The sequence below is a fragment of the Protopterus annectens genome, chromosome 1.part1 (assembly GCF_019279795.1).
Source record: "Protopterus annectens isolate FY-2018-M chromosome 1.part1, PAN1.0, whole genome shotgun sequence".
Lineage (NCBI taxonomy): Eukaryota > Metazoa > Chordata > Ceratodontiformes > Protopteridae > Protopterus > Protopterus annectens.
This window is the reverse complement of record NC_056726.1, coordinates 1,034,987,905-1,035,009,291: the sequence shown is the minus strand read 5'-3', so window position 1 is coordinate 1,035,009,291 and position 21,387 is coordinate 1,034,987,905. Positions and strand designations below refer to the sequence as shown.

The window sequence follows — 21,387 nt, the reverse complement described above, 5'->3', positions numbered from 1 at the left end:
GAGATGTACCTCCCTGGTCTACATGAATAGAGACATGGAAGAGCTCTCTGATCTTGTAGCCCAGGCAGGTATAACCCTAGCCCTGAGTAGCATCCTGCCATTGCCCAGAATGATACCGCAGTACAAGGACAAAATGATTGACTTCAACAATTGGCTAAGCTTCTGGTGTCATTCTAAGGGGATCCAGTATCTGTCTGCCTGGGACGACATGGTCAACAGACCATGAAGCTTTGCCAGAGATGGCCTTCACCTGTCACCCCTGGGATTCCGGATACTGGCTAAGGCTCTTGCTGTCCCTATAGTGCCTTTTTTAGGCAAGGTTCAAATGACAAATTCACCACCATAACAGGAACAGGCAAGCAAAAACTGAGGGTAATGCTACTCAATCCTAGAAGTCTAAATCTGAAAATGAACTCCCACAAGGCACACCTTAAAATGGAGAACATCAATATCTGTGCAGTGACTGAGACCTGGTTCAAGGCTCCAGACAGCACCCCTGCATTACCAGGCTATAACTCATACCACACTTTTTGGCCACCTAACCAGGACTGGAACACCAAAGGTGGAGGTGTGTCCATATTCATTAAGGATATCCACACCTTCAGGCTAGTTGCTCAGCATAATGCATCCGAGATTATCCAAGTGCAACTAACTCTGGGCAAAACTGCAATCCAAATTGCAGCTTGCTACAGATCCTCCACCATGCCCCAGGTTTCCCACTCCACTTTTCTTGATATACTGGAAAATATTAGGGTTCAACAAAACACTCTAATAATGGGCAATTTCAACTACCCCACCATTAACTGGGAAAACTACTCATGTATCAACTCCTTCACTCAAGGCTTTCTGGAATTCATAAATTCCAATGTCCTGGATCAATGTGTCCATGCCCCCACCAAGGGCAACAGTATCCTAGACCTAGTAATTACCAACATGAGTGAACAATGTTCCAAACCTGAAGTCAGCTCCTCGTTGGTCAGATCCAACCATAAACTAATCAACCTAGATATCCACATCCTGCCCCTACCCCCATTAAGAAAACCACGGTAAAAAATTTCTCCAAAGCCAACTTCATGCTTCTTAAGACAGAAGTGGCGAACTTCCTGATACCTGTGCAGATGGACAATACAGTTATGACTGCTGAATCCTACACAAATGCACTCTCTACGCACTTACACAAGTGTATGGATTATGCAATCCCAAACAGAACCAATAAGCTATCCTCCAAAAAAAAGTAAGCCAATCTGGTGGTCCCCTGCCATAAACAAACTTTACAATAGAAAGAAGAAACTGTTGCAAAAGAGAGTAGAATTCCATGAGTGGGGGAGCTCCCTGGTCAGCCTCAGTAAGAAGCTGAGATCCCTTATAAGATCCTCCAAAGCTAGCTATGAAAACAAAATCACCACTGATTCTAGGGACAACCACAAAGCATTCTATAGCTATGTCAAGAATCTCAATGGCAATACCCAGATTTGCTCGGAGTTACAGCACAATGGCATGAAAATTACAGAACCAACTGATATTGCCAACATCCTGGCAGACAGGTTCAGTGCTAACTTTACCCCCCTCACCCTCTAAAGGGCCCATATCTATACAGGAAGAATGCAGAGTCCCTGTAATCACAGCTACGCAGGTAAAAGCAGCACTTTCTAAAGTAAAAAACACAGCTTTTGACACCAACCCCCATTCTGGAATTACAGCTAAACTCACTAAACTAGGTATAAATCCCTACGTCACAAGATGGGTTGGCAATTAGCTCACTGACAGAACCCACACTGTAAAAGTTGCAGACTCCAAATCAGACTTCAAACCGGTGACAACTGGAGTACCACAGGGTTCAGTCCTGGGACCTCTCCTGTTTGGTATCTACTTTTCTGAAGTACAGGCTAACACAGAAGGCATGCAGCTAACGAAGTTCACAGATGACTGCAAACTAGGAGCCATAGTCGAGTCCCCAAATGATGTGGACATCCTGCAGAAGGGCCTCACTGAGACAGATGCCTGGTGTCAGAGCCATTGCCTCAAGCTCAATGCCAAAAAGTGCATTGTCATCCCCTTTGGTTAAAACTCAGTACCCATGAACTACCACATAGGCAGCAGTCTGCTTAATGCCGAATGTGTGATAAGAAACCTTGGGACTCAGGTGGGCACTAGTCACTCCTTTGATAATCACATCGCCACAGTGGTCAGGAAATCCTTCTATGTGGCACACCTCATCACAAAAGGGTTCTCATCCAGGAGAAAAGAGGTCATTGTTCCCCTCTACTTTTAACTCATTAGACCCATTATAGAGTACAACACCCCTTTTGGAATGTACCTCACAAGACATCTGCAGCAGCTGGAAAGGCCACAGAAGTACCTCACAAAGAGGATTACTGGCCTCAAACAGATGCCCTACACTGACCGTCTCAAATAACTCCAGCTTTACTCTGTAGCATATCGCCTACTCCATGGTGATCTCTGCCTAACATATAAAGCTATGTCAAACCCAGAGCTGTTGGACATGCTACACCTAAAGAAATCCCAATCCCACTGAGCTACATGCTCTAGGGACCCAAACCTTGTCACCACAATAAACAGGATATGCTGGAGGAATAGATTCCTGTCCCTGAGACTTCCCATACTCTGGAACAAGCTACCCATCTATGTCAAGCAAAGTTCCTCATTAGCACTCTTCAAGAAAAATCTTGATGAGTGGATGGGAAATAGGAAATACACCCCAGGGATCACTGCTGTAGCTCTGCTTGACAGGGGCACAGGAAAATAACTTTCTTGGGTGGCATAAGCCAGGGAACCTTGTTGGCTAGGCTTACTTAGGCCCTTGTGCCAATAGCCTAACACCTACCTATGAACCTATGAATCTGGTATCTAATAGGCAGATAACATCTGCTTTTACCCTGTCATACTATCTGTTGACTAGTCTTATATATAAAGCCATGGAAAGAATAATCATGGTCCTGGCAGATAATGACATAGGAAACCTCCAAACACTGGACCCAACTCAATTCAGCTTTGTCAGGTGCAGGTCATGCCTATTGAAACTGGTGGATTTCTTTGAGAAAGTCACTAAGGGCGTGGATGAGGGTAAAACAGTACATTCCACCTACCTCAACCTGGCCTAGGCATTTGACACAATTCCCACTCATATATTATAAATAAACTCACAAAATTGGGCATAAATTTCTACGTCACCAGATGGATAGCCAATTGGCACACTGACAGTTCACATATGGTTAACGTGGATGAATCCAGATCCAGTAAGAAACCAGTTAGTTCTCTGAAGTTAAGGCTATTGCTTGTCTCATACATTCAAAAAGAGACAACAAAGCAGTATATGGGTTCAAGCTGTTTACACATTAGGAACTGGAACTGGAACTTGCATTTAAGCTAACTAACAGACTCATTACTTCAAACACACTCGCATGTGTGTCTCCATTCATGTCTGCATTCACTATGGCTGACTATACAAAAATGGCGCTGTTCTTGCACATGCTCAGACTTGTATATGCAAGTGCTAACTAGTTACAGTGGCTGTTAAAGGAACATTACACACTATGGTCTACATCCTCCCTTTTATTTTTGTTTGACATGCAATCGAAAACAATAAACTTAACATATTGACAAATATGGGCATCAAACAGGAATGGAAATCAAACCACAAGTAGATAAAAATCAGACAGCAACTGAATGTGCCAAGTATAGAAAACTTCTAAAAGAACCTCATGTTGTCAGGAACGAATGCAGGAATTGTTAAGGAGAGGCGAAGACGAATTTAAACCAAGAGATGAAAGGTTAATATTGAATAATGTTGAATGATGTTACTTAAATAATTACTTTGACCCAAAATGCAAATAAAAAGCTGAAATAATTAAGGTGTAAAATGAAAGCAATTTGGACACCATTAAAAATTCTGCTTCCTAACTCTATTTCCTTTAAAACTTCAAAATTAAGTTAAATAACCTGAATCCAAGCCCTACAAAGAAAAACACTCATAATGTATATTGGGAAGCTACTTTTCTTCTGTGCACTTTTATATTCATCCTTGAAATAATCATTATTGCATATATACTTTCTGAGCAAATCACGGATAATCACTGTTATACCAGGCTTGTATAATACAACACACTTGTTAGAGCATGTTTTAACTTTATTGTTTTGAACATTTTTCCATTAAGCATTAAAACAAAATGTATGGACCAATAATGACAAAACTGCTCAGTTCAGAACATTTTCATCATAAATGTCTACAATCCAGTAATATCAGTAAATATGCACAATCTCTGCAGAAGTAAACGTTTTTTAAATAATTATAAATTAAAGAGATCTGTAACTAATTAAGAGTTTGCTACTAGCAAACAACTTTATATTTCATTGTTTCATCTACAAATAAAGTGCCTGTTGCCCTTGAAGAATAAATTGCTTATGTTACGTTAAAAAAATGATAAGAGCTAGTAATATTGCAAATGGGAATGGATGGCAAACTAATAACATGTTCATATATACTAGGTATCTCCTCAAAAGGAGAACATTCACAGGACTGCAGGATCCACTCAATTTAAAGTACAACACACTACATTATCAGCAACCCATCTGCATACTGTGGGAGTAGAACCCACAGCCTTCTGCATCAAAAGCAAGTATACTACCTGTTGTGCTACTAACCACACAAGCAGGCTTACCATATGCAGCACTAAATTTCTCTTTTCCTGAAGCTCTCAGCTAATTGTAAAATCCACTTGACACTCAACTAAATCTCTCAACTTTGCAGCACAAGAAATTTGGAAAAAGGCAACATTTATTGGGGGGAGGACAAAGGCCCAAAATGGGGGCAAGTTTTAAACATTGCTTGTACAATCTTAGAAAGTTGCTAGAATAAACTGTTTTGTGTACCATGCATTTCCTGAAAGATAGGAAGACTGAAACTTAAATGACTATCATTTAGTGAATTCATTTCACACTGATTTGCCAGAAAATGAAAATATTAAGAGGAACAGACCAAAAATATGAGCCAAACATTCCAGACATTCTGTGAAAATCTGGGCAGTTGAGAACTTGAATCACAAGTGGTGGTATGAGTAGAGAATTCAGGCTCATGTACCTTGTACCTGAAGTAGGCACACACACACACACACACACACACACACACACACACACACACACACACACACACACACATGCAGAACAAATACCAAAGACATGCTTGCTTCAAATTCACGCACACACACACACACACACACACACACACACACACACACACACACACACACACACACACACACACACATACACACACACACACACACACACACACACACACACACACACACACACAAGAATTAAATCGGGCACACACATCTGAACAGCAGCAAAATTAAGTAAAACAAATTGCTGGAACCTGTGCTGTGAGAGACTGCCTTACAGACTATCTGCAAATATACAGACCTGAGTATATTTTTTTGATTATAGAGTTTGTTAATTGTTGCTTAGATCTCTGTTGAAACTGTTGTCTCATTGTTCTGAAAGACTGATCTGCAAATATACAGAGCGCTAGGTATATTTTTTTGGATTTAAAGTTTGTATTGTTATTTGTTGCTTAGATCTCTGTTGAAACAGTTTTCCCCAACCCCCCATTTTCTGCCGTGTCTTCAGTTGGTATAACTGTTTTTTACAGCTTGTGTGTTATCTAACTCAAGGATCACTTAATTTGACCTGCTAGTAACAGCCTGCATTTAAATTGCTGGAACCTGTGTTCTGAGAGACTGCCTTACAGACTATCTGCAAATAAACAGAGCTGAGTATATTTTTTGATTATAGAGTTTGTTAATTGTTGCTTAAATCTCTATTGAAACTGTTGTCTCACTGTTCTGAGAGACTGATCTGCAAATATACAGAGCTGAGTATATTTTTTTGTTTTAAAGTTTGTACTGTTACTTCATAGGTTCATAGGTTCATATTAGGCTATCTGCCCTAGGGCATTTACAAGCCTAGCCAGAGTGTGTTTGGCTTTCGCCACCCATTTTAAATTAATTTTGCTATGCCCTTTTTCGAGGTTAGTATACTGTGCCTCTGTCTAACAGTGACCCAGAAGTGATACCCGGGGTAAATCTATGATCCGCTTACTAAATCTAGAGCAATTGATAATAGTTTTTCAATCTTACTCACAAACACTGGCTAATCTACAATGTATGTACTGTACCTGTATATATGTATGTATTACCTACCATTCCAAAGTTGTCAACATACATGCAATGCAATGCAACAACTTCCTGTCAGACAACCCAGTCCATTGAATACACCACACATCTCCTTCCATAAGGCCCCTTTTTAGCACAAACCCACCCACTATTCAATTATTCCCGCAATGGTTTTGATCTACCATACCTGGGGTCTTCAGATTCTGTCACCCACACTGGTCACCCAGGCAACACATTCCAATCAGGCAGAGCAGGGTCCAACTGTGGAGGATTCATTTAACTTAGTGTAGTCTACACACAGTCTCAGCCTGTTACTGTCTTCTTTTGGGACTACCACCATGCCTGCACACCAATCGGTAGGCCATTCTGGTCTTTTAACAACAGCCCCCCCATCCCTCTTTAGCTTTCTTTCACTTTCCAATTTTTTCCCCAGTGGTATCTCCACCCCCAACCCAGAGCACAACTCCGGTAAGAGGCTTCAAAAGACGATGTGATAGGAGTCAACCACACGTTTCCAGACCCAGACCCAAAAATAAAGGGAGGCAAGAAGCATGCATGCGGAGTCCCTGCACACACTACACTTCTCGCATGTCTGTCTCTGTTGCTGCTGTGAGCTCTTAAGCTCCAAGGGCAAACCACCAATGGCATCCTCAAGGACCCAGCAGGGTTTCCAGGGTTCCTCCCACAGCTGGGCACTCCCAGCAGGAAACAAGTGTGCAGCAGGTTTGTGGAAATAACAGTTAAGACAAAAAGTCATAGGTGTGCCCTGTATTTGCACCTCCACAATCCAAAAAATGTCCGGAAGAGACAGAGCCAAGGAAGAAACCCCCCTCATCATCACGCCCCCCCTCTCGTTCTCAATCAATACTCTGCACTTGAACTGTCGGCAAAACCCGCCTGATAGTGGCCCTTCTTCCCTTGCTGCTTCTTAACCTCCTCCGACTGTCTGGCCATATTTGCCCTCTCTCTCTCCAACTCTTTTTCCATCTCATCCCGCTCAGAGCTACAGTATCTCTGCTAGGCCCACAACATTCTATGCTAAAGCATGCAAGGCAGTAACAAAAAGCACAACAGTCTCATTCAGTTCTCTTTTTTCTCATTAAAATCGCACGCCGCTACACAACATGTTTTTTTTTTATAAAGAACTTTTTTCAACCCTCCCACTTTAGCAGCATACTGGTGCTCTGCCTCTTTATTGACCGTCAACATACATGCAATGCAATGCAACAACTTCCTGTCTCGCAGCCCTTTATATCATGCACGCCCCTCCCCCCACAGAACACACTAGCTACGCAAAGACAACCCAGTCCACCACACACACCACACACCACAAATCTATTATTTTTATTTTATTTTTAAATTTTTGATTTTTTGATTGTTCTGTACTGTTGTGTGCTGTACCGCGCATACACTGTAAAAACTCTTGTCTAATGTGTGTATACTGATAAAATAAATAAAATCTCCCATCCACTCATCAAGATTCCTCTTGAAGAGAGTCAATGAGGGACTCAGCCTAACCTGGACTGAGATTTTATTCCAGAGTGAAGGGAGACTCTGGGTTATGAATCTGTCCCTCCAGCATGTCCTATTTATTTCAGTGCTGAGGTTCAAGTCTCTCAAGCGCGTAGCTCGATGGGATTTGGATTTTCTGAGGTGCAGCATGTCCATTAATTCTGGGTTGGACATGGCTTTATGCGTCAGGCACAGATCGCCTCTGAGCAGGCAGTATGCCACTGAGTAGAGCTGGAGTTTCTTTAACCGGGCAGCATATGGCATCTGTTTGAGCCATTTGATCCTTTTGGTGAGGTACTTTTGGGGTCTTTCCAGTTGCTGCAGGTGTCTGGTAAGGTACATCCCAAAAGGAGCATTGTACTCAATTATGGGCCTGATGAGGGATGAGTAAAGAGGCACAATGACCTTCCCTAATCTAGATGTGAATCCCTTCATGATTAGGTGGGCTATATAAAATGTTTTTCTAACCACTTTGGCCACGTGGTTGTCGAATGAGAGATTGCTATCAACTTGGGTCCCCAGGTCACTAATTACTTCTTCCGTACTTAATGGATTACCACCTATGTGGTAATTTGTGGGCACTTTGTTTTTGCCAAAGGGGATGACTATACACTTTTTGGCATTTAGCTTGAGGCCATGGCTCTGGCACCATTTATCTGTTTCTATGAAGCCCTTTTGTAGGATGCTTGTGTTGGCTGGAGAGTCGATTATGGCGCCCAGTTTGCAGTCATCTGCAAACTTGGTCAGCCACAGTCCTTCCGTGTTGGCCATTACCTCTGAGAAATATATACCGAACAAGAGAGGTCCCAGGACTGAGCCTTGTGGGATGCCACTTGTAACTAGTTTGGGGTCTGACATGGCTCCAGCAATTCTAACCATGTGGGTTCTGTCCTTGAGCCAGTTTGCAACCCATCTAGTGACATAGGGGTATATATTTAAGCTGGTGAGCTTATCTATAATGCCTGACTGGGGTATTGTATTGAAGGCTTTTGCGAGGTCCAGGTAGCCAGTGTGGACCACCTTCTCCTTGTCAATGGCCTTGGTGACTGTTTCAAAGAAATCAACCAGGTTTAAGAGGCAGGATCTGCCCTTAACAAAGCCAAACTGGGTAGGATCCAGTGTCTGTAGCTCCCCAATATATTTATTTATGAGGTCCATGATGATCCTTTCTATAGCTTTGCAGACCAAGCTAGTCAGGCTTATGGGAAAATAGTTTCCAGGATCCATTGAGTCACCACCTTTGTGGAGATGGACCACTGTTGCTGTACGCCACTCTTTGGGTACATATCCTGTAGTAAGGCTGAGTTTGAACAGTAGTTTTATGTTTGGGTTTAGTTCTTCTTGGAGTTCATGTAGGATGCAGCCCGGGACACCGTCTGGTCCCATTGATGCTGTGTTTTTTGCTTTGGAGAGGGCAGCTCTTACCTGAGCATCTGAGATGTCAGGGGGGCAGCACTCTGCTGGGATAGATATTTGCCCTTTTGGTGGGGAAGAGGGGAGAAGTTTACACTGAACCTGTCAGCTAGGATGTTGGCAATGCCTGTGGGTTTGGTGTATTTTTTGTCATTTTGGACTAATTCTGAGCATATCTGGGAATTCCCACCCAGGTTCCTAACATAATTAAAGAAAGCCTTGTGATTATCCTTAGTGTCCTGTGCAATTTTTCTTTCAAAGCTAGCCTTAGACAATTTTATGAGTACCTGTAGTTTTTTGCTAATACTGATCAGAGATGCCTTCCTTTTTTGGGATTTTTCTCTATCATGTAGTAGCTTCCTCCTTCTATTGTATAGTTTATTTATGGCTGGGGTCCACCAGATAGGATGCCTGCCTTTGGAGGATTGGGTCTTGGTTTTATTTGGGATTGCATGATCCATGCATTCCTGAAGGTGTTCATAGAATGTGTTTATAAAGGATTCTGTGGTCTGGGCCGTATTTTCCACAGGCCCGGGGGCTTTGAAGGATTCCACCTCGGTTTTGCGTAGTGTGAAATTTGCTTTAGAGAAGTTTTTCACTGTGGTTTTCTGGGCAGGGGCTGGGGTCAGGATGTGAATATCTAGTTAGATTAGTTTATGGTCTGATCTTACCAGTGAGGGATACACTTCTGGTCTGGAGCATAGAGTCCCCATGTTGGTGATGATCAGGTCCAGTATGTTTCCCCTCTTGTGGGAGTGGTAACAAGTTGTTCCATAGCATTTGAGTTTATTAATTCTAGGAACCTTTGGGCTAGGGTGTTGGAGCTAGAGTAATGCTACCAGTATATGTTTGGGTAGTTGAAGTCGCCCAATATAATGGTTTTTGGAGAGACCTTCATATTTTCCAGTGTTCTCAGGAAGGCTGAGTGGGGTTCCTGGGTTTGGGAGGGTGGTCTGTAGCAGGCTATAAACTGGAAGGCAGTTTTACCCACTGTTGGTTGCACATGGATAGTCTCTGATGCTTCGTGCTGTGCCACCAGCCTGGAGGTGTGGGTATCTTTGACGAATATTGATACTCCCCCTCCTTTTGTGGTTCAGTCCAAGTTTTGGTGCCGAAAAACATGGTATGAGGTGTAACCTGGTAGTGCTGGGGTGCTCTCGGGAGCCTTGAACCAGGTTTCTGTTACTGGACAGATATTGATGTTCTCCATGCTAAGGAGAGTTTCGAGTGCGTGCATCTTGAGGTTTAGACTTCTGGCATTGAGTAGCATTACTCTTAGTTTCTTATCCCTTGTGATACCTATGGAGGTGGGTTTGTCTTTTGAGCCTTGCCTAAAAAAGGCACTATGGGGGTGGCAAGAGCCTTTGCCAATATCCAAAAGCCCAGGGTTGACAGGTATAAGCCGTCCCTAGCAAAGCATCGTGGCTTGTCGAGCATGTCATCCCAGGCTGACAGGCATTGGATCCCCTTTGAATGACACCAGTACTTAAGCCAGTTGTTGAAATTGATCATCTTGTCTTCATATTGTGGCATCATTCTTGGTGAGGGTAAGATGCTACTCAAGGTCAGGTCATACCGGCCTGGGCTACATGCTCAGAGAGCTCCTCTATGCCTCTTTTCATGTAGTCCAGGGAGGTGCATCTCAGGTCATTCACACCAGCATGGACAATGACTGAGTCATATTTGTACTTGCCTTGGCGTGACCTGAGTGCTTGTGTTATGTGGCAGATCCTAGCACCCGGCAGGCAGCTCACCGTGACCTTTTCCTTGTTCAGCCTGGTGAGTGGGACATCAGTGTGCCTGACGATAGAGTCACCTATTACAAGTGTATCAGGTGTGTTGTTTAGCCTTAAGGGCTGTGACTGTTCGGCACACTGGCTTTGTGAGCTATGTATTGCATGTGTTTTGTTTTGGGGTAGCGTTTGCTTGGGTGTTTGCTTTGGAGGTCTCTGCTGCTTAGGCAGATTTTTATTTAGAGCCTCCAAGTATGTTTTTGTGTGTTTATGTGTTTGGTTTGCTGTCTTGGTAGGTCTATGTGGGACTGGAATTGTAGTGAGTGTGGTTTCCTTCTCCTCCTGACTGGTTACGCCAGTACTGAGTTGAGAGAGCTTAGCCTCCAGTTTGGCTATATGGTTGCATCTCTCACATGTGTTGGAATTTGTTGGGTGGAGGAGAGGGTTGTCTGTGTACATGAGGCAGTTGTAACATTGCCTCAAGATTCCCAGATTCATCAGCTGGATCAGAGAGGAGATTGACAACCGACCTTTGAACATGTTAGAATAGTATTGGGAATTCCTTTATAATTGAAAAAAAAGGGCCAGTGGGGAACAAGGTACTAAAGGGGAGTTTGTGAGGGTGTAGTGCTTTTAATTTTTTAGTGCTGACTTATATAATTGCTTTAGTGAGCAAGTGCCAGGCTTTAGAGTAGGAATAGGGTGTTTATTATGAGAACTAGATCAGTTCTAAGGGAAAAAATGAAGAGCAGACTTTGTGGAGCCGAGAATGGTTTAAACCCAATTAAGCGGAGTTGCCCAATGCTGCACTATGCACAAAATTACGCAAAGCCGCGCTAAAGTGGGTTTTATACAGGGGGACTTGAAAGAGCTAAAAAATAGCCCAAAACGGCCAATAGACTACCAGATTCTTGTGCTGGGAACACTCTTCCAGGGATAGATAGGCTGCTCTAAGCTCCCCACTGCCACTGGTGAACAAAGAAGCCTCCCTTTATCCAAGAAAGGAAATGGGCAACACAGGAACTTTCCAAAAGTCCAGAATACAGCAAAGCCTGTATTTGGGCTACTCTAGGTCAGGAAAGACGGGAAACAAGGATAATTTTTTTTTTCTTTTTTGCAACAAACAGCAGGAAAATCCAATAAATATGTAACACAGGCTAGCGCACTTTAGTGTGTAGCCTCAACAGGTAAAGGCAACAAACAGGACAAACTTTAAAAGTGCAGGTGCAAAAACAACTTTATACAGTTTAAAACTGTTCAAGAAGCAGAAATACTTGCAGTTTAGCTAGATCGGACAGTCGCCCAGGTTGTAGCAGGAAAAAAAAACACTTTTATCAGGTTAACAGTTGCTCTTTTGGCCTCTTTGCTGCTAGCACCACTCTGCAGGACCACGAGGAGCTTGGCTGAGTAGTAACAATCGCAAAAACTGCGCCAAAGCGGGTTTTATACAGGGGGACTTGAAAGAGCTAGAAATGGGCCCAAAACGGCCAATAGACTACCAGATTCTTGTGCTGGGAATACTCCTCCAGGGATAGATAGGCTGCTCTAAGCTCCCCACTGCCACTGGTGAACAAAGAAGCCTCCCTTTATCCAAGAAAGGAAATGGGCAACACAGGAACTTTCCTAAAGTCCAGAATACAGCAATGCCTGTATTTGGACTACTCTAGGTCAGGAAAGGTGGGAAACAAGGATAATTTTTTTTTGTTTTTCTTTCTTTTTTTTTTTTTGCAACAAACAGCAGGAAAATTCAATAAATATGTAACATAGGCTAGCGCACTTGAGTGTGTAGCCTCAACAGGTAAATGCAGCAAACAGGACAAACTTTAGTTGTTGCTTAGATCTCTGTTGAAACTGCCCCCCCCTCATTTTCTTCCATGTCTTCAGTTGGTATAACTTTTTTACAGTGTGTGTGTGTGTGTTACCTAACTCAAGGATCACTTAATTTGACCTGCTAGTAACAGCCTGCATTTAAATTGCTGGAACCTGTTTTCTGAGAGACTGCCTTACAGACTATCTGCAAATATACAGAGCTGAGTATATTTTTTTGATTGTCGTGTTTGTTAATTGTTGCTTAGATCTCTGTTGAAACTGTTGTCTCACTGTTCTGAGAGACTGATCTGCAAATATACAGAGCTGAGTATATTTTTGTGGTTTTAAAGTTTGTACTGTTAGTTGTTGCTTAGATCTGTTGTCTCACTGTTCTGAGAGACTGATCTGCAAATATACAGAGCTGAGTATATTTTTTTGGTTTTAAAGTTTGTACTGTTAGTTGTTGCTTAGATCTGTTGTCTCACTGTTCTGAGAGACTGATCTGCAAATATACAGAGCTGAATATTTTTTTTGGTTTTACAGTTTTTACTGTTAGTTGTTGCTTAGATCTCTGTTAAAACTGCCCCCCCCCATTTTCTGCTGTGTCTTCAGTTGGCATAACTGGTTTTTACAGCTTGTGTGTTATCTAACTCAAGGATCACTTAATTTGACCTGCTAGTAACAGCCTGCATTTAAATTGCTGGAATCTGTGTTCTGAGAGACTGCCTTACAGACTATCTGCAAATATACAGAGCTGAGTATATGTTTTTATTATAGAATTTGTTAATTGTTGTTTAGATCTCTGTTGAAACTGTTGTCTCACTGTTCTGAGAGACTGATCTGCAAATATACAGAGCTGAGTATATTTTGTTGGTTTTAAAGTTTGTACTGTTAGTTGTTTCTTAGATCTCTGTTGAAACTATTTTCCCCAGCCCACCCCCCATTTTCTGCCGTGTCTTCAGTTGGTATAACTGGTTTTTACAGCTTGTGTGTTATCGAACTCAAGGATCACTTAATTTGACCTGCTAGTAACAGCCTGCATTTAAATTGCTGGAACCTGTGTTCTGAGAGACTGCCTTACAGACTATCTGCAAATATACCGAGCTGAGTATATTTTTTTATTATAGAGTTTGTTAATTGTTGCTTAGATTTCTGTTGAAACTGTTGTGTCACTGTTCTGAGAGACCGTCCTGCAAATATACAGAGCTGTGGATATTTTTTTGGTTTTAAAGTTTGTACTGTTAGCTGTTGCTTAGATCTCTGTTGAAACTTTTTTCCCCACCACCCCCATTTTCTGCCGTGTCTTCAGTTGGTATGTGTGTTATCTAACTCAAGGATCACTTTATTTGACCTCATAATAACAGCCTGCATTTAAATTGCTGGAACCTGTGTTTTGAAAGACTTCCTTACAGACTATCTTCAAATATACAGAGCTGAGTATATTTTTTTGATTATAGAGTTTGTTAATTGTTGCTTAGATCTCTGTTGAAACTGTTGGCTCACTGTTCTGAGAGACTGATCTGCAAATATACAGAGCTGAGTATATTTTTTGGTTTTAAAGTTTGTACTGTTAGTTGTTGCTTAGATCTCTGTTGAAAATGTCCCCCCCCCCATTTTCTGCCGTATCTACAGTTAGTATAACTGTTTTTTACAGCTTTTGTGTTATCTAACTCAAGGATCACTTAATCTAACAGACTGCATTTAAATTGCTGGAACCTGTGTTCTGAGAGACTGCCTTACAGACCATCTGCAAATATACAGAGCTGAGTATATTTTTTGATTATAGAGATTCCTTATTGTTGCTTAGATCTCTGTTGAATCTGTTGTCTCACTGTTCTGAGAGACTGATCTGCAAATACACAGAACTGAGTATATATATTTTCTTTAATTTTGTACTGTTAGTTTTTGCTTAGATCTGTGTTGAAACTGTCCCCCCCTATTTTCTGCCGTTTCTTCAGTTGGTATAACTGGTTTTACAGCTTGTGTGTTATCTAACTCAAGGATCACTTAATTTGACCTGCTAGTAACAGCCTTACAGACTATCTGCAAATATACAGAGCTGAGTATATTTTTTTGATTATAGAGTTTTTTGAATTGTTGCTTAGATCTCTGTTGAAACTGTTGTCTCACTGTTCTGAGAGACTGATCTGCAAATATACAGAGCTAAGTATATTTTTTGGTTTTAAAGTTTGTACTGTTAGTTGTTGCTTAGATCTCTGTTGAAACTGTTTTCCCCAACCCCCCATTTTCTGCCATGTCTTCAGTTGGTATAACTGTTTTTTACAGGATTACTTAATTTGACCTGCTAGTAACAGCCTGCATTTAAATTGCTGGAACCTGTGTTCTGAGAGACTGCCTTACAGACTATCTGCAAATATACAGAGCTGAGTATATTTTTTGGTTATAGAGTTTGTTAATTGTTGCTTAGATCTATGTTGAAACTGTTGTCTCACTGTTCTGAGAGACTGATCTGCAAATATACAGTGCTGAGGATATTTTCTGGTTTTACAGTCTGTACTGTTAGTTGTTGCTTAGATCTCTGTTGAAACTGTTGTCTCACTGTTCTGAGAGATTGATCTGCAAATATGCAGAGCTGAGTATTTTTTTTGTTTTAAAGTTTGTACTCTTAGTTGTTGCTTAGATATCTGTACCCTCCCTCCCTATGTTTGGTTTGTAGTTTAAATTTGGTGGAGTTTGAAGTTGCCAGCCCCACTGTAGATTTGATCTGGTTCACTCCCCCAGTCCCACCTCTTTACCACATTCTACCTAATAAACTCTTTCTGCACTTGCTTTTAGTCCTTTTTAATTTAATTGCATTTTTTAAACTGTGTTTGGTCTAATATTGCTACATACTCAAGTGTGCTAGCTTGCACTGCATGTGAATTGTTTTTATTACTGTTTTTGCTACTTTTCTGTACAAAAAAAAACTGTAAGCCTGTTTCCTACCTTTCCTGTAACTAGTGTTCCAGATACAGATTTGCTGTATCCAGGACTGTATGTAAGCTTCTGAGCCCCCCACGCCTTTCTGTGTTGGAGGGAAGCCTTCTAGCTTATCATTGGGAGTGGTAAGCACTAGGTAACCTGTCTACTACATAAGGAGTGGTTCTGGCTCAGAAATTGTAGTTATTGGCCATTTGGGCAATCTTCCATCTCTCTCAACTTTCTGATTTGAAAGCCTGCATTTGCAGTTGTTTCTGTCCTGTAGCTCGTCTAGTGCAGATACAGATTCTTAGTTTTAGCACTTAAATTTGCTTATTCATGCTCAGCACTTGTTCAGAACTTGTAAGCACTAAATAAGCTACTAATTACTATAGCACTCAATCTGACTCATTACCTAGAGGAAAACAGTTTTTGTACTTAATTTTCTCACTGACGTTGAGAAAAACACTTGCACTCACTTTCCTCATTTATCTAGAGGAAAATAGTTTTTTATTCAGGCATGTCCAAGGGTCAGCTCCCAGTGATCTCTCCTGTCTATCTGATGAATCTGGGCATCTTGAGGCAATGTAGAAATTGCCTCATGTACACAGACAACCCTCTTCTCCTACCACCCAACACTACAACCTGTGAGAGAGGCACTTATCTAGCCAAACTTGAGGTAAAGCTCTCTTCAACCTAGACTGAACTTGACAGTCATGAGGAGAAGGTAAACATTTGCACCACACCACACTCATTACATAGTCTCACTAAATCTATACCACCAAAATCCACATATAGTAACACAAAAACATTTGCGGAGGCTCTCAATAATAATCTGCCTAAGCAACAGAGACCTCCAAAGCAGAAATGCAAGCAACCCAAATGACACATAGCCCACAGACTCAGTGTGCCACTCAACCACAGCCAATAACGCAAAACAACATACCCAACACACTAGTCATAGGTGTCTCTATAGTCAGGCACACTGATGACCCACTCACCAGGCTAAACAAGGAGAAAGTTACTGTCAGCTGCCTGTCAGGTGCCAGGATTCGCCACATAACCCACGCACTCAGGTCACTCCACAACAAGTACAAATATGACTCTGTCATTGTCCATGTTGGTGTGAATGACCTGAGATGTACCTCCCTGGACTACATGAAAAGAGACATGGAAGACCTCTCCAATCTTGTAGCCCAGGCAGGTATGACTCTAGCCCTGAGTAGCATTCTGCCATTGCCCAGAATGATACCGCAGTACAAGGACAAAATGACTGACTTCAACAATTGGCTAAGCTTCTGGTGTCATTCTAAGGGGATCCAGTATCTGTCTGCTTGGGATGACATGGTTGACAGACCACAATGCTTTGCCACAGATGGCCTGCACCTGTCGCTCCTGGGATTCCGGACACTGGCTAAGGCTCTTGATGCCCTTATAGTGCCTTTTTTAGGCAGGGTTCAAATAACAAATTCACCACTATAACAGGAACAGGCAAGCAAAAACTGAGGGTAATGCTACTCAATGCTAGAAGTCTAAATCTCAAAATGCACTCACTCGAGGCACTTCTAAAAATGGAGAACATCGATATCTGTGCAGTGACTGAGACCTGGTTCAAGGCTCCAGAGAGCACTCCTGCACTACCAGGCTATAACTCATACCACACTTTTCGGCCATGTAACCTGGACCGAAACACCAAAGGCGGAGGTGTGCCCATATTCATTAAGGATATCCACATCTCCAGGCTAGTTGCTCAGCATAATGCATCCAAGGTTAACCAAGTGCAACTAACTCTGGGCAAAACTGCAATTCAAACTGTAGCTTGCTACAGATCCCCCACCATGCCCCAGGATTCCCACTCCTCTTTTCTTGATGTACTGGAAAATATTAGGGTTCAACCAAACACCCTAATAATGGGCGACTTCAACTACTCCATTAACTGGGAAAACTACTTGTGTACCAACTCCTTAGCTCAATGCTTTCTGGAATTCATAAACTCCAATGCCCTAGATCAACTTATCCACACCCCCACCAGGGGCAACAATATCCTAGACCTAGTCATTACCAACATGAGTGACCGGTGTTCCACATCTGAAGTCAACTCCTCATTGATACGATCCAACCATAAGCTAATCAGCCCTGATATCCACATACCGCCCCCACCCCCATTAAGGAAACCACAGTAAAAAATTTCTCCAAAGCCAACTTCATGCTTCTTAAGACAGAAGTGGAGAACTTCATGACACCCATGCAGATGAACAATACAGTTACAACTGCTGAATCCTACACAAATGTACTCTATAAGCATTTACACGACTGCATGGATCGTGCTATCCCAAACAGAACCAAGATGCTATCCTCTAAAAAAAGGAAGCCAATCTAGTGGTCCACTGCCATAAATAAACTGTACAACAGAAGGAAGAAACTGTTGCAAAAGAGAGTAAAATCCCATGAGTGGAGGAGCTCCCTGGTCAGCCTCAGTAAGAAGCTGAGATCCCTTATAAGATCCTCCAAAGCCAGCTACGAAAACAAAATCGCCACTAATCACATGGACAACCACAAAGCATTCTGTAGCTATGTCAAGAATCTCGATGGCAACACCCAGATCTCCTCTGAGCTACAGCACAAAGGCACGAAAATTACAGAACCAACTGATATTGTCAACATCCTGGCAGATAGGTTCAGTGCTAACTTTAACCCCCCACCCCCTAAAGGGCCCATATCTATACAGGAAGAATGCAGAGTCCCTGTAATCACAACTATGCAGGTAAAAGCTGCACTCTCTAAAGCCAAAAACACAGCATCCATGGGACTGGACAACATCCCAGGCTGCATTTTACACGAACTTCAGAATGAACTGGCTCCCCACTTAAGCACCATGTTCAATAATAGCCTCGCATCAGGCTTTGTGCCCAATGCATGATGCACAGCAACAGTTATCCCACTCTGCAAAGGGGGAGCCACCACTGATCCTGGGAACTATTGACCTATTAGCCTGACGAGCCTGGTCTGCAAGGCCATGGAACATATTATCATGGAACTCATAAACAAAGACATTAGTAACCTCCAAAATCTGGAGCCCACCCAGTTTGAGTTTGTGAAAGGCAGATCATGCCTCCTGAACCTGATCGACTTCTTTGAGGCAGTCACCAAAGCCGTAGATGAGGATAAGGTGGTTCACACAGCCTATCTTGACCTCACCAAGGCTTTCGACACCATCCCCCATTCTGGAATTATAGCTAAACTCACTAAACTAGGCATAAATCCCTACATCACTAGATGGGTTGCCAACTGGCTCCCTGACAGAACCCACACTGTAAAAGTTGCAGAGTCCAAATCAAAGCACTGACAAGTGGAGTACCACAGGGTTCCATCCTGGGACCTCTCCTGTTTGGTATCTACTTCTCTGAAGTGCAGGCTAACACAGAAGGCCTCTGGCTAACAAAGTTTGCAGATGACTGCAAACTAGGAGCCATAGTGAAGTCCCCAAATGATGTGGACATCCTACAGAAGGGCCTCACTGAGACAGATGCCTGGTGTTAGAGCCATGGCCTCAAGCTCAGTGCCAAAAAGTGGTGTCCTCCCCTTTGGTAAAAGCTCTGTACCCATGAACTACCACATAGGCAGCAATCTACTTAACACCGAATGCATGATAAGAGACCTTGGGACCCAGGTGGACAGTAGTCTCTCCTTTGATAGTCACATTGCCACAGTAGTCAGGAAGTCCTTCTATGAGGCACACCTCATCATAAAAGGGTTCTCATCCATGAAAAAAGAGGTCATTGTTCCCCTCTACTCAACACTCATTAGACCCATTATAGAGTACAACGCCCCTTTTGGAATGTACCTCACAAGACATCTGCAGCAGCTGGAAAGGCCACAGAAGTACCTCACAAAGAGGATTACTGGCCTCAAACAAATGCCCTACACTGACTGCCTCAAAAAACTCCAGCTTTACTCTGTAGCATATCACCTACTCCGAGGTGATTTCTGCCTAACATATAAAGCTATGTCAATCCCAGACATGCTACACCTAAAGAAATCCCAGTCCCTCCAAGCTACACACTCTAGGGAGCTAATCCTTGTCACCACAATAAACAGGACATGCTGGAGGGATAGATTCCTGTCCCAGAGACTTCCCATACTCTGGAACAGGCTACCCATCTATGTCAAGCAAAGTTCTTCATTAGCACTCTTCAAGAAAAATCTTGATGAGTGGATGGGAAATAGGAAATACACCCCGGGGATCACTTCTGTGTCTCTGCTCGATAGTGGCACAGGAAAATAACTTTCTTGGGTGGTGTAAGCCAGGGAACCTTGTTGGCTAGGCTTATGTAGGCGCTTGGGCTGATAGCCTAGTACCTACCTATGAATCTATGTAAACGGCACAGCAGAATTAAATTGGACACACACACACACACACCTGAACAGCAGCAGAATTAAGTAAAACAAATGTATACAGTACAGCAGAATTAAATAAGGCGCACACACATTCCATACTTGAACAACAGCAGCAGAATTAAGTAAAACAAATGTAATCAGCAGCAGTTAGAGAAAACTCTCCATAATTGAACAGTTCACTTGAACAAATGTAAGCAGCAAAATGCCTTAAAAGGCAAATGATCAAACCAAAGCTGTAAGATGTAATTTAAAATTGCATGGACAGGAGTAAGAAGACATCTACAAGACAACAACGCATGCACTACTTTCCCTCAGTTACTGTAAGTAGACTCCTTTCTTCACCCAGTTATGTGAGTCGTACCTAAACCTCCATGCCCTTATTCTTCTGTTATGTTGCTTCTCTAAGGCACCCACACAGTTGTCACTCTTAACTTGAATGGTCACTGGCCACCATTGACCAAACAAGGGAAAGCAAGCACCGTTCAACAAATAAGTACCTACAACAAACCAATGCTGGGTCATTGCTGTGGGGGCGGGGGGTATTTGTTTACCAGTTCCTATGTGGTTCAGAATATTTCATTACAGAAAACCAATGCAGACCATATGTGAACCCCTAGTGGCACTCCCATTAGCTCAAGCACACCTTTCCTAATCATGCCTGGACTCACCCACTGGGAGTGGATTTGGGTGAAAACTGAAACTAAGTTACTGAGGTGGAGTTCCAAAACACCCAGATACTCCAGACTAAAGTACATCACTTCTCTAATTTACTACAGACTACAATATCACCAAAAATGCAAACTTTGCGAAGCTATACAAATAACAGTGTTAATAAAAGGTGCTGCTTCTTACTTTCCACATCCACACTCCACGGTGTTATTCCTTTTACATTTTCATACACTTTTGTCCCTGCAAAGACTCTAGATCTCAATAATGGATTACCATATGGGTGAGCGGGCTGCACTGCAACTGTAGACAACTGATTTTTTTTTTTAAATCTACTGCATTTCAGAGACTGTGGCTCTCAACAAAGCTGATGTTATCATGCATGCCCCCTGTAAATGATTACGTCAGCCATTCTTTAAAATTGTAAATAAATACAATAAAAGAAATCAGAAATTGAAGGGGCCACTCGGAAATTTGTGGCACCCCATTATTTTGCCCTCAAAACTGGTAAATTCTGAGGAATTCAGTACGGTTGAGAGGTATGCTACTAGTAACATGAACAAAGTCCCATGTCTCAGCAAATCTTTTGAACTGCTGACTTGTAAACTGTGTACCATTGTCAGAAATGACATTGTGCAGACTACCATGAACAGAAAAATGTCTGTTCAATTTCATAATGACAGTGCTGGATGTTAAGATAGGAAGAAGGTCAGTCTCGAACCAATTTGAATTAGAGTCTACTA

General features: G+C 42.3%; 1 protein-coding gene across 1 annotated transcript in view; it reads right to left on the bottom strand.

Annotated features, from left to right (window-relative positions):
- Positions 1-21,387, bottom strand: part of LOC122815301 (deleted in malignant brain tumors 1 protein-like) — a 1,941,982-nt gene that overhangs the window by 44,452 nt on the left and 1,876,143 nt on the right. Inside the window, 1 exon segment of the mRNA XM_044087678.1 lies at positions 10,809-10,823. Within this exon segment, the coding sequence (XP_043943613.1) occupies positions 10,809-10,823 (15 nt within the window).